Source organism: Myodes glareolus, chromosome 1 (assembly GCF_982192425.1).
Source record: "Myodes glareolus chromosome 1, mMyoGla1.1, whole genome shotgun sequence".
Classification (NCBI taxonomy): domain Eukaryota; kingdom Metazoa; phylum Chordata; class Mammalia; order Rodentia; family Cricetidae; genus Myodes; species Myodes glareolus.
This window is the reverse complement of record NC_142026.1, coordinates 30,110,127-30,124,627: the sequence shown is the minus strand read 5'-3', so window position 1 is coordinate 30,124,627 and position 14,501 is coordinate 30,110,127. Positions and strand designations below refer to the sequence as shown.

Sequence of the window (14,501 nt, the reverse complement as noted above, 5' to 3'; positions counted from 1 at the left end):
ATCTTACCAGACATTAATCTTGAAATTTAACCATCATTTTACTTTCACAGGATCCCCCAGAAAGAACATCGCCCCCATGACAGCTGGAAGTAATTCTAGGGGATGACGTCCCTTCTCCCAGTAAAGTTTGTCCTCGAGTTTAAGAACATCACTTAGGAGCTGATTATAATTAGTCTACGACTGAGAGTTGGGTGAGGAATTTTACAAGCTCAGGGATCTTTTGAAGAAAAAAAAGAGGAAAATTGGATGATGGGATAATAGATGGTTATTTGTGAGTTGTTGTTTATAGATAATTACATTGGCATATATTTTTGTATATGGATACAAAATTATTGTATGCATGCATGCTTCTACCTCTGTTAAAACATGTTTATGTATTGATATATATATATATTTACCATATTGCAGTGTACATTTCTACCTCTGATTAAGATGCTTATATATTGTTTATGTATTGATATATATATTTACCATATTGCAATGTATACTTGTACATTGTTTACATTTGGAGGTCATTGACCTCATTTATTGCACAGTTGTTTATTCTCTTAGTCTTTAAATTAGATAGATATTAAGAATTGTAGATCAATAGTCATCTATGTTTGTCATGTTTATAGTTAGACTAATCAGGTTCTTTAGATACATAGAGATTATATTCTGCATAAATAATCTTCAACCTCTTCAAAAAGCTGTAGAAAATGGCATTTAATTTAATCTTAGAGTTCTGTGGTAGTGAGACACAATCACTCCTAGCAACACCTATCTATGCCCAAGAGATTGTTGAGCACCAAAGACACTCCACTTGGAGCTTGTCTTCTTGGCAAAACCAGTCTCTGGGCAAGGAACAGCCCATACCTCAACTGCTGACAAAATACATAACATCCAGAAATGGATAAGCAGAACTGTCGAATCTTGCCAAGACAGGGTAAGGTGGTTTTGAAAAATTTCTTGCCTGTTAAAAATAATCTGTCAGTTATTCTAGGCCTTAGCTAAAGTTGGTTGCTTCAATGCTGCAAACATGACTTTGGGTGATTGCCCCGGTAGCCAGTTGTCTCTGTGATTTGTTACATGTTTTGGAAGTTGTTTGATTGCACTTCCTAATTACTCAGGTAACATTATTTCCCTTCTCAGTTCTTAGATGGGGTTGAAGAATATATAAATGTAGTTACTTTCCTCTAATGACTTGGCCAAGTTATTTATTATACAAGACTTAAGCTAGTTAGAATAGGATATTTGTTCTTATTATATATAATTTCATAGTAGGTTTAGAACTCTCTTACTTAAACAAAAGGGGGAGATGCTATGGGAGCTGCTTCTGCTCTGTCAGCCAATAGATTTAAAGATTGTAACATGAGGGTTGGGCTTGTTGGGGTTTCTGTCCCACCTGGTCTCCCATGCAGTTAGTCACAGAGAAAATCACACAGAGATCTCCATAAGTTATAAAACTGATTGGCCTATTAGCTCAGACTACTTATTAGCTCTTGTAGTTTATACTAACCCATTAGTCTTATCTATGATAGCCACATAGCTCAGTACCTTTCTCAGAGGGGCAGCTCACATCTTGCTTCTTCGGTGATCTGGGCAGGACTGCCGGAGGGAGCTTCCTGCTTCCCAGAATACTTCTGTTCTCTTTGCTCCACCCCTACTTCCTGTCTGGTTTTCTCACCTATACTTCCTGCCTGGCCAATCAGCATTTATTTAAAACATGATTGACAGAATACAGACAATTATCCCACACCATAAGATACCAGCCCACTTGGGCGTCTCATTTGCTTTAAAAAGCAGTGGTAGCTGTGTGCTCGCTCTCTTGTTTCCAGCTCCGCATCTGGCTACTAGACTCATTTTCTGATCTTGCAGGGGGCTGTTGTCTGGGACAGTGATCTGTAAGTTTTTTCCCTTTAAATAAATAACCATTCTATTAATCATAATTCCAAACTGGTGTGGGATTGTTTGTGACTTACACCTTCAGTAAACAAGGCCTGTCTATCCTTTGGTAGACTCTAATAAGAGTTTTGTTGAAGTTTTTTTTTCTTTTTTTTAAATGTTCTGTTTATTCTTTTCACCTGGACAGAACTCTAAGGTCTATAGGCACAATGAAATTTTTAATCTATGTTTAAAGCTTTAGCTATTATTTGAGAGGTTTTGACTATGAAAACAAGGCATTGTTGGACCCCATTGCTAGGGGGAGGATTCATCAGGGAGTCAGTTCCTGGAGGAGCTTTTTAACCACTGTTTGAGCAATTTTAGTTCAGGTGGGTAAAACTTTTTACCCACCTGGACCCTTCCCAAGCAGGCTGGATCTTGGTGAAGTCAGTTTTCTCAGTTGACTGGGGTGCTGGTCTCTCATTTGGACCCCTTCCTGGGTAAGGGTTCTCTGTTTTGAATTCACTTGAGCACAAACCTGGCATCTGGCTGAGACATCCCATGTTAGGCTGGCCCATGTCTAGGTCTAACATACCTTGGTCTGAGCAACTCAGAAAGTTTTGTGGACCCCAGCTGAGTAGCCTGGTGAAGGTTAGTTACCAACATTCTTGCCGGTTGTTTCTGGGAGAATGATCATTCTCTCTGGGGTCCTCCATTAATCTGTGGATGTAAGCTGTCCATTTCTTCTTTACCATGGAGTCTCAGGCAGTACCAGGACACATGTCATCAGAATGTCAACAGGCCCCACTGGCCTTAGAGCCACTTGTCAAAGGACAGGTTAGCAGACCAGCAGTGGAGGCCAGCAATATGTAAGAGAAGTTTAATAGCCTCCAGAAGGGCCAAAGCTTTTTAATGTCCTTTTTTTCAGCGGTAAGAAGCCCTCTTGCTCTATAATCGTGGACATGTCCAGTACTAAAAGTATGCTGGCTGGTGATCTTTGGATATGGTGTTGGACTTTCCTTTCCCCGCAACTGTTTTAGTTAGGGTTTCCATTGTTGTGAAGAGATACCATGACCATGGAAACTCTTATAAAGGAAAACATTTAATTGGGGTGGCTTGCTTATTGTTCAGAGGTTTAGTCCATTATCATCATGGTGGGACATGGTGGCGTGCAGGCAGACATGGTGCTGGAGAAGGAGTTGAGAGTTCTTACATCTTGACCTGCAGGCAGCAGAAAGTTGTCTGAAAGCTTGGTGCAGCTTGAGCATATATGAGACTTCAAAGCCCACCCCTACAGTGACACACTTCCTCTAACAAGGCCACACCCACTCTAACAAAGCCAAACCTCCTAATAGTAATGTGGGACAGCTACATTCAAACTACCGTACTTGAGAACCTGGGTCAGATGAATCAATTCTGCTCTCCGGGCTGAGGTACCTGACTTGGGTCCAAATCATTTCGGTTAAAGTAATGAATGTAGCTCCCATGTACCTGGTTTCATCTTTCATCTCCTAATAGTCATGGATGAGCACCTGCATCATTAGGCAAGAGGGTTCATTAAACCATCAGTTACCATCATAGCTCTTAGGTGGGCCGTCCTGTGCCTACAGGGTCTGTCTTAGTTAGGGTTTCTATTGCTGCAACAAAATACCATGACCATAAAGCAAGTTGGGGAGAAAAGGGTTTATTTGGCTTACACTTCCATATTGCTGTTCCTTATTGAAGGAAGTCAGGACAGGAACTCAAGCAGGGCCAAATCCTGGAGGCAGGAGCTGATGCAAAGGCCGTCTGGCTACTGACTCATTCCCCATGACTTGCTCAGCCTGCGTTTTTATAGGACCCAGGACCACCAGCCCAAGGATGGCACCACCCACCATGGGCTAGGCCCTACCCCTTTGAACATTAATTTAAAAAAAACACCTTACAGCCGGATCTCATGGAGGCATTTCCTCAACTGAGGCTCCTTCAGTTCTGATGACTCTTGCTTGAGTCAAATTGATGCACAGAACCAGCCAGTACAGAGTCCAGTCATCATTGGGCATTTTCATGGCCCCAGAGTTTTGGTTAAAGCTCCCTTTGCCTGGAAATTCTAAGACTGGAATAGAAGTCAGAGATGTTTTTTAAAGCCTCAAATGCTCAAATGCCTTTTGTTTAGTCTCAGTCCAGATTAGGGGATCAGAGTCCTCCTTTTTGCTGGTGCATAGAGACACTGTTATTTTTACAAACTCTGGTATTCAGAGGCAGCAATATCCAGCTGCACCTAGGAACTCATGAATCTGTCTCTTGGTCTTCACAGTTGGGATCTGAAGGACAGCAGCAATCCTACTCTGAGACAGTCTCCTTTTGCCTCCCTTCAGCTGGCAGCCGAGATAGGTAGTCTTCTACAAAGTTGGGCTGTCTTAGCCGACATTTTGTAGCCCAAGATCTGTAACTCCTGCAGCAGTCCCTCTTGGCTCTTTTATAATCTGTTCTTCCATGAAACCTCTGACAGAAGGGAAGGAAGTCTGCATTTAGTGTCTTTAAATCCTGGGGAGCAACCTGGTCCAGGTATGTTGCCCGCTAGAACATCCCACTGACTCTGTCCATTTAAAAGCAAAGATGAGTCAACTCACCTCTGCCAATGGGAGGCTGAGAAACATATCTTTCAGGTCCAAGACAGTATACACCTGTTTCTTTGGAAGAATCATGAGAACCAGGGGTAACAGATTCTGTCCCAGACAGGAGAGGTGAATTTCAGGGTGACTGGCATGGCACCAGATGCCTGTCTTTTCAAGCAAGGCAATACGGACTCATTTCCCCATTTGTTTCCAGGGTCATGGGTATTGTTTATTTGACAAAAGTAGCTGAACTAGTTAGTTGAACAATTATAGGAGCTTGGCATTGGACCAGTCCTGGGGGTGTGGGTGTTGGTTTCTCCTAACAGAGGACAAAACACCAAGATTTTGCTGGATATCTGCAAACCTAACTGTGTCTCATCATTAGAGAAGGGGATGGTGGCTTTCAGTTTAAGCAAAAGATCTTGTCCCTATCAGTTTTGTGTTGCTAAACACCCTTTAAGCTACCTCAAGCAACTGGAATCTGTTTTACCTTTAAGTTTTTTCAACTTTTATACCTTTTTTCCCTAATATCTTGGGCCAAATGGATGGCAAAAGAAATCTTTTTAACCGTTGTGTTTACTCTTTTAAAAAAAAATACCTAGTGAAATTGTTTAAAGTCTCCTTGAACTGAAAGGAAAATTTGTTCTGTCCAGGCTGGCCATCTAGCAGCAATCCCCCGGCATAGCCCAGCGGTGAATTTGTTTGTTTGTTTGTTTTTGTTTTTCTGTTTGTTTGTTTGCTTGCTTGCTTGCTTTTCTTCAGAGAATCGTAGGTTTTACAGATCACTGGCTGAAAATGAGACATAAATTATGAAAGAGAAAGGACTAGAATATTCTCTTTTCCCTTGGGCTCAGCATAGGGAAACTTTTCCCCTTCCCTGGGGCTGCTTAGAGCATGCAGAGAGCAGAGGGAATGCTTACCTAGGGAGCTATTTCCCACTCCCCCGTGTGCATTTGCTTAGATAGAGGAGCAGGGGAGAGAAGGTAGGGGCTCTGGATGAGAGGACCAGCCACTCCCTACCTCTCTACACAGGGACCAGCCCTGATGTGAGCAGGAGTTAAGCAACAAAACAAGCAAGTGCTGCTGCTCCCGGAGTGTGACGGAGGTTTTTTTTTTGTTGTTGTTTATTTGTTTGTTAGTTTATTTGCTTTTCTCTTTCTTTATTCCTTCCTTCCTTCCTTTCTTCCTTCCTTTTTTTCTTTCTTCCTTTCTTTCTTTTATTTTTCTGGGTGATCTGGCAGAATCAAAAGGATTCTGGTCCTGAATGGGATGGGGCACATGTCTTAAGCCAGGGGTTTCTCACACCAAAGAAAACCACTGGTCAATACAGGGAAACAGAACTGACAGAAACATATAGAAAGACACACAGAGACACAGTAAAGACAACCAGGAGTTGCCACCACTCAGTCATATACCTGGACAGAAGGATCCAATGACATTCCAAATAGATTCTGGACACTGGATCAGTAGCTGTGCCTGATCCTTCCTATGTGTCCAAACAGAAAGCACCTTAACCAGACTTACCTCCAGAGGTGACAGACCAAGCAACTTTCTAATTTGTTTCCTTCTTGGGTAGAGATATTAGGTCCCTCTGAAGCATTAGACAGCAATTAGGGAGTCCTGGGGACCTGGGACGTCCATCCAGGTTGAGCACCCTCTAGGACCCAGGATCTTGAGGTCTGGTCTCTGGGATCTCGCTGGGGCCTCCAGAAATGTAGTCACCAGAGAAGACTGTTCAAACATGGGATTAAGTCAATAGCAAGTCATTATTAGTCAACTGGTGGCTAAACTTGGTGTTCAAGATTCCAGAATAGCCCTTGAACCTTTCTCAGGGTGAGCTTTTAAACACAAAAACCATGTTCTGGGTTGGCATACTACAGTTAACAAGAACAACTATCCAAAAGCAGAACTATAGAAACCAAAAAGAAAAGTTAGTACATCTTGAGACTTTCCCAGAATTATGGACTTTGATGGATTAGGCCTTTGCTTTAGTTTTGGCAGGTGATGGTGTGCATGTGCTTAGTTTTACAGACTGAATGGTACTTCCATCGAGTCAGTTGTGCTAAGGTCTGGTACCTACTAAGGTCTGGGGTTAAATAGTGATCTCTCAAGTCATATGTTTCGGTTCAAAAACTTGCATGTATGGTTACCAGGTTATGCATATTTTTTATTGCCCATTTGGATACAGAAGTAGAACATGGATTTGCTTTCTGGGATTTTCAGATTCAATACACAAATGATTAATGGATTAGAACCAGAAGTAAATGTGCCAGAAATTGGTTTATAACAAACATTCTCGAAATGCAATGCCTCAAACAACAAATTATTTGCTGTCTACAATTTGGGTCATGTCTTTCTAAGTGCAACTGGGGTCAGTCATGCTAAGGGATTGCTGTGGGCTGAGGAGATACAGGTATTGAGGTACCATGTGGCAGAGTTCGCTTAGGCAGCTCTCCTGGTGATGTGGTAGGATCCAAGAGAATGAGAATAAATGAGAGGCTCTGGGGGCACAACTTGGAACCAGCATGAACTCCTTTATCAGCTGAGGCAAGTCAGGACTCCAAGGACAAAAATATGCCTCACCTTGAGAGGAAGAGTTTGAAAGTCACACTGGAAGGACACAAATATCAGGAGGGTAGAGATAGGGGTCATATTTTAAAATGACACACAGCATGAGTGTACAGAGCATGACAAGAAGCAACTTGCCCAAGCTGGAGAGATGGCTCAGTGGCTACTGCGCTTATCACTCTTGTAGAGGACCTAGGTTTGATTCTCAGTACCCTTATGACAGCTCACAATGAGCTGAACTCCTGTACCAGGGGACCTGATACCTCCACAGGCACCTGCATACACACAGTGCACATACATACATGCTGGTACTCACACACATATTTTTTAAAGCAAAATGTCCTTGAATTAATTGTCATGGAAGACACTAGACCAATGAGGATAGTGAGGAATTATTGGACTATGTTTGTTTTCCAAGTGAAAATTCTTATTATTTTTTCTTATCAGATGGAGACAATGATCTTATATTCACATGTGATCCATCCTTTTGGGTTATACTCCATTAAGTTTCCCACCTTTGTTTCTTTGGTTACTAACTGGAAACTAAGAAATGAATCTAAATGTATAGGTTGTATAAATATCATCTTTATCAGTTAATTGCTTCCTGTACTTCCTTATAGCAGCTCGAAGATAATGTAGAGGGAAAACTGTTACCAAGAGTGAACTCATTACTCCCCAAAGGTTGGAAGAACTTTTAGGATTGCCTAATGGGAAAAATTGGAAGAGAATGCTAGAGAAGGCTTACAATTCTTGAGACAAACATTGTGGGTAATTTTGGAGAAGAATCAGAAGAATTTGGTTATACTCTGTGTGTTCTGAGACTTTGAGAAAAACTCATCTTAGAAATGATGGGCTAGGGGCTGGAGAGAAGGCTCAGAGGTTAAGAGCACTTCCAGAGGTCCTGAGTTCAATTCCCAGCAACCACATGGTGGCTCACAGCCATCTATAATGAGATCTGGTGCCTTCCTCTGGCATGCAGGCATACATGGAAGGATTGTTGTATACATAGTAAATAAATAAATCTTAAAAAAAGAAAAGAAATGATGAACTAATCCGTTTTTATGTTGATTCATCTGAAGCTGAGTTTTGTGTAGGGTGGGACATAGTGATCTAATTTTATTCATTACATGCAGGTATTAAATTTGCATAGCATCATCTGTAGGAAAGTGCTGACTTTTCTTCCATGTGTACTGTGGCTTCTTTGTCAAAAATATAATAGATTTAAATGCATGGACTTATTTCTACATGTTCACTTCTGTTCCATTGGTTAGTGCACCTGTTTTAATACCAGTACCATGTTGCTCATATTTCTATAGCTCTGCACTATTACCTTAAAATCTGGAAAGGTGATACTTCCCACAGGGCTTTTATTGTTCGATATTGTTTTGGCTATCCTGGGTCTTTGGGAATCCATATAAAGATTGGTTGGTTTTTCAATTTATGTAAAGACAGGAATTTTGATGGAGGACAATATTGATGAAATATTGAAATAGATGGTTTCTTTGGTAAAATGGCTATTTTATCAATAATAATCCTACTAATTTATGAACATGAGAAGTCTTTCCATGTCCTGCTAGCTTCTTCAGTTTCTTGTTTCAGTGTATTAAATGTTCATTGAATGATTATTACACTTTCTTGGTTAGATTTGTTTCAAGATATTTTTGAAATTATTGTGAATGGATTTATTTTCCTGATTTCTTTCTTGATATGTTTTTCACTCGTATGTTTGGAGTCGTTGACCTCTGAGATTCTTCTGGACCCCCCAGATATTAAGGCTATTGACAATGCTCTTGTTTGCCTTCCAGAATTTGGTGGTAGACACTATTGCTGAATAGTGACATATACTTGAGTCACAGAATACAAAGAACTCAAGCTGGTACTTTTCTAGAAGCCCCACTCCTTCTGGATAATTTCAGATATGATAGAAGGTACTCTGTGCACTACCAGAGAAAAGTCATCACCAATCCTACCCCAACTATGAACACTGTGAGTTATAATAATGATTGGCCAGGCAAGACATGCTCACTGGTACCATGGTGTCAAAAAAGTTATGGGAGTAACCAAGCACTTTCTGAATGAAACTAAGACGTATTCTATAAGCTGAAATTTATACCTGCCACTAATTTCAGGTCCAAGATCCTGTGGTTAGACAGGTCATAGTCCTACGAGAGAAACTGCTACTATTGTTCTACTAAATAGGCACAGTGTTAAACTTGCTCCTAATGATTTGTTATTATACCCACAGGATAGAGACCTCTCAACCCTCATCAGAGAAGCTTCCTTTTGCACTAGATAACAATAAACTCAAAGGCCCCAAACTGGTTCAATACAGTGAGTAATATATTTTAGAATGCTCAGCTACAAAGAGAACATCTATATCATATACTTTCCTTCCAAGGCTCTGGGCTTATCATGGAAGGTGGGACAGATATATTGTAAGGGTCAGACATGATGAATGACTACAAAAAAACAGCAGGGAAGTTTCTGCATATGAATTAAAAAAGTTAAGACAGCATACATGAGACTTGTGCAAGTTCAAGCCAGACAAAATCCCAGCATGATGAGGGGAGGTGAGCATGAACTCCTATCCCTAGCTGAGATGTTATTGGTTATCAATAACCATGGGGAGTGCAAATATAGGATTTCTTTAAGGCTGTGACCTCTGGTGAGTTGGTCATACTCCAGGGTGTACAAGTAACATAACCTGAACTTGGCAGAGTTTTAAAAAATTAGACACAAGGTTGAGTAGGTAGGAAGGGCACTGGGTCTGGGGGGAGAAGGAGAGAGTGAATGTGACTTAAACAATTGTAATAAATTCTTAAAGAATTAAAAAGAAAGAAGAAAAATAAGACTCTTTTGTGGAGTTCTCAAAATAGAACAACATTAAAGTGATTGCCTGGTTGTTAGTATATGCTTCTAACCAAATTTGTAGTGTAAATCAGGCACAAAAATATTGGAACAAAAATGTTTTGAAAAATTGGAACTGGAGAAATCATTGAGTGGGCAGGATCTGAGTTTGAATCCCCAACACCCACATACAAAGTTACATGTGGCCACATGCTTGCCTAGAATCTCAACACAGGGCATCGGTGGTAGGGAGAAGAGGATTCCTGGAGTTTGCTGGTTGGCAGCAGAGCTCCAGACTCCAGATTCCTCTGGCCTCCCTGTATGTGCACAGGCATACATACCAGCTCACATGCGCAAATAGCTCCTCCTCAAACACATACAAAAATTGAAAAAAAAAAAGTTTGCAGCCTGGCCAGGAAATAAAAAGAAAGATCATGTGTAGTTGTGATCAATAAAATGCCAATAAAGTGGGAGTACGTGCTTTGAATCAGAAAAATAGGAACACTGCCTCAGCCTTAAGGGTGTTTGTGACATCTTCAAGGCTTCTACTCTCATGGGCTCAGAGACATAGAAATCTCTCAATCTGTTCCATAGGTTTTCCAGAACAAAGTCATTTCAGGAGAGAGATCCTAGGAACTTTTATGTTCCCATGGTCACTTAGGATTCATTTCTCTGCATCCAGCCAGCCTTCATTTGGTGCTTTCTGGCAAGAGACCCAAATGTCATTCATAGGACACTGGTTTTATCGTCACACAGAATGCATGTTATGGTGTCATGGAGGGTTCCACCAGATCCCAAAGCCTGGGAAACCAGGCAGAGCTGTCCAGCCAGATTTGAACACCCAATGCAGAGATAAGTAGCAGACCTGAGGGAGCCTTAAAAAGGATCCAAGGAAGGAAGAGAGGCCAGCAGTCTGCCACACTGATGTGGGATTTCCCCCTGTATGCGATGATTACCATTAATGAATAAAGAAACTTCTTTGGACCTATAGCAGGGCAGGGTGGAGCAGAGCTAGGCAGGAAGGACTGGACTGAATGCTGGAAGAGAGAAGCCATGGAGCCGCTGGAAACAGATGCTGAGAACTTTACCCGGTAAGCCACAGCCACGTGACAATAGAAAGATTAATAGAAATTGGTTAACTTAATATAAGAGTTAGCCAATAAGAAGCTAGAGCTAATGGGCCAAGTAGTGGTTTAATTAATAAAGTTTCTGTGTGATTATTTAGGGTCTAAGCTAGTTGGGAAGCTGGGAACCAACAAGCGACCTTCTTACTACAGATTGGTGCACCAACATGGGTAACTACATCCACATAAAAACCTAAGAAAGCTTAAAAAGTAATCCTAGATGCAAAAGAACAGAGTTAAGCATGGTTTGGTAGCGGCATTTTCTTGGGTGGGCTCTATTTGCTAAAGCAAGCAGAGGCATGGCTCCTTTAAGAGAGGTCTTACTGATTCAACAGTAAGAGCCACACATTTTCAAAATGGCAGCTTCCCAGTCATGGGCCATGCTGCTAGCACGAACTCTGATTCTTTCGAGGAACCGAGCATTTGAATGGGGTTTGTGAGCAGCATACTGAGGCTTGCTTGGTGGCAACGTGGACTGGCTGTGTGCCTGGAAGTGGGGTGGTGTGTGGCTCAGATGTGCAAGCAGCTCTGCCATGCTGGGCTGGGTGGGGCAAGTAGGAAGTATTGTATATACCCTAGTAATGGCACAGTTTAAGTTTTAAAGAAGCACTTAGCATTTAAAGAAGCGATCCTGGACAGTAAAGAATTACAGATAAACACTACAACAGATTAGGAGATAAAAGACCTCTAAATGGGTCACTGTGTTGGATAAATATACGTAGGCTTGGGAGAGAGAAGAAAAAGAGTATAGAGAATTATAAAAAGAAGTAAATGGTTAAAAAGGGGTAAAGTCTTTAAAGAGATAGTACAAACAGTCATAGATTAAAAGAAGTAAAGAAAAATAAGCCACATAAATATGGAAAATTCACAGAGAGTCTTGATTATGTATATTATTTGTTTTCTGTGAATTTTTTTGACCATGAAAGGGCTTAGTACAGAGAGATATTTCATTGTATGGGTTGCTAAGCTAAACCAGCATGTATATTAAAAAGGTATCTTGACTTCAGAATTTGGGTCTAAGGATATGTTGCTTTGGAAAAGAGGTTCTTTTTTGTTTCCACAGAGGATGAGAACCTGTGGAATCATTCCAGACTAATATGGTTTGATGGGCCAAGAGCCCCTGAAAGTTCTCCTTGAACACCCTTCAAAAATTATTTCGTCCAACAAACAGTAGGAAGAAGTTTGGACAAAACTATGCCTATGTTACCAAATATTATCTATAAATGTTTGTTTACATTTAAAGGGGGATATGCTATAGAGATTTGCATTGGCATAAATCATGGTTTGTTGATACAAATTTAATGTCAGTCTTGTTATATGTATATTTCTGATCTTGATTAAGGTATTGTGATTATGTAGTTCATTTAAAAATGTAATGTATAATTAAGAAATACCGGTTAATAGATAGTCATCTTTAATAGTCAAGCTTGTAGTCATGTTGGATTTTCCAGATGTACAGAGATATATTTCAGAAGATAGGCATTCTTCAAACCTTTCAAAGACTACAGAATATGGCATTTAAAATGTTTTAAGAACTTGGGACTTTTCATTCCTCCACCTGAAAGGGGCTGAGACAGAGCCTCTCTTAGCCCTGCCCTATGTCTGTCTGTCTTCAGTCCTCCAGAACCTCTATGGTTAATTTTGGTCAGCTAGTAGCTAGTTCTGTCCTCTGATTCAAAACAAACTTTATTGTCAGTCTTGGAACATCAGAATGTAATCAGAAGACCACACAACACAGCAACAGTGGTTCATCTGCCCTAGCAGCATTAACTGCGGCTGCATTAATGAGCCCTGGAACTACAGGTGATCCTCCACTTGTGTGCAGGGACACCTGTGTGAATCTCTTCGGTTTTCAAATTCGGTGTCACTGTCATGTAGCGCTTTTACAATCAGAGGGTATTTGACAATGAATAAATAAAACACCAATGGAGAAATAATAAATACAATTTGTCTGAGTTTATTAGTAAATTCTCAGTTTGGGAAACACTACAGAAGCTGTACTTGCCTAATATCCTTTCGCTTTCATCAACTCCAGATCTGCTTCACACAAGCAATAGCAATGATTATCTATCATCTCCGACACAGTCTCACAGCATCACCCCTCCCCCAGAGCTACGAAGGCTGCGCCCCCCACAACACACGAGCACGACAAGGAATGGCGAGCGCTGGAGGAGGCCACAACAGTCCGAGGATCCAGGTGAGGACTCTATCAGCTGAAGTGGGGGGGGGGCGGGGGGCGCAGTGATGATATGACAGGACATGGAACGACTGTGGGGCTGTCAAATTGACTACAGAGTGCCATTCTTTCCCAAGGAGATGGCAAGTATTGCCCATAGCTTCCCTGATGGCTGTGGTCAGCAATTAGATTGGCTTTATTTTAAAAAAATAATTGTTCTGAGTGTGAGATGTATGGCTGATTACTTCCCTAATAAAAGCAAAATAAATTTAACACTGATTCTGTTTTCAAGTGTCAAACTGATTGAAGAATGGACTGATACCTTCCCTTCACTTCCCACCCACTTCTCAATGGGTCTTGGATTTGTGTGACTTCTTAACTCCCTGCTTTTTCCCAAAGCATTTCCGGAAGCCATAGGAACAACATTTAAAGACAATGAAGACGACTGTCAACACGATGGCCAGGAGGAAGCCAATCACATCCAAGGAGTGGTACTGGTACCAGGTGAGGTCATGGGCAGCCGGACGCAGGTGTGGCGCCCCCTTGTTCCTCATCACGTACTCCACCCAGAACACAGCCAGGTCCAGAGGCTCTATGGGACGGTCCTTGTGAAGTCTGGAGAGCCGCATGATGTTCTCCTTGTAACTGAACACAAAGCGGTTGTTAGTCTTGGAACACCCACGTAACTGAGGAGAGCATCCCCCTAGGCTTGGCTCCAGTTAGGACGAGAAGCACATCCCTGTTATAACCAGAACAGCACACTCCCAACACACACTTAATCGATATTCTTTATCTCTAACAAGGAGGAGGAGGGATAGATGGTGAAATGCAGACAGAAGGGGAGGAAAGAAAGGAGAGGGTAGGGAGGAAAGAAAGCAAAAACAAAAAATAAAGTTATTTTATAAATATTTAAACTTTGTTTCCAATTTTTCGCCTTTTAGTGATTTCTTAGTAGGAAATTATATTATATCGTCATTATGGTAAAATGAAGTAAAAACATCAAAAAAGGAATCAGTTGCAGATGAAGGAGTAGCGTGGTTTGAATGCGCTGCCCACAGGCTCTTGTGTAGGAACTTTGGTCCCCAGTGCAAAGGTACAGAGAGGTGGTATAACCATGAGGAAGTGAGAAGTCATTGAGAGAGAGGATGGCCTTTGTTCCAGAGCTGGACTCTGTCACTGAGAGCGGGCTGTGATCAAGCAAGGGTGCCGCTTATGTTTCGTCTTTTGCATCCTTGGCAACATCAGGTGTCTACCATGGAGGACACATGGTAGCAGGAGACCCTTATCTGATGCAGCTGCCCCACTCTAGACTTACCACAACTTCTC

The 14,501-nt window shown here is 41.4% G+C and overlaps 1 protein-coding gene across 5 annotated transcripts in view; it reads right to left on the bottom strand.

Moving 5' to 3' along the window:
* Nucleotides 1-12,936: 12,936 nt before the first annotated feature.
* LOC125405343 (UDP-glucuronosyltransferase 1A6) overlaps nucleotides 12,937-14,501 on the bottom strand; it is a 54,626-nt gene continuing 53,061 nt past the window's right edge. For all 5 annotated transcript variants that reach the window (XM_085696926.2, XM_048441769.3, XM_048441767.3 and 2 more), the window contains one exon: nucleotides 12,937-13,820. In XM_085696926.2, coding sequence (XP_085553052.2) covers nucleotides 13,523-13,820 — 298 coding nt within the window. In that variant the 3' untranslated portion in view covers nucleotides 12,937-13,522. The remainder of the gene's footprint in view (nucleotides 13,821-14,501) is intronic.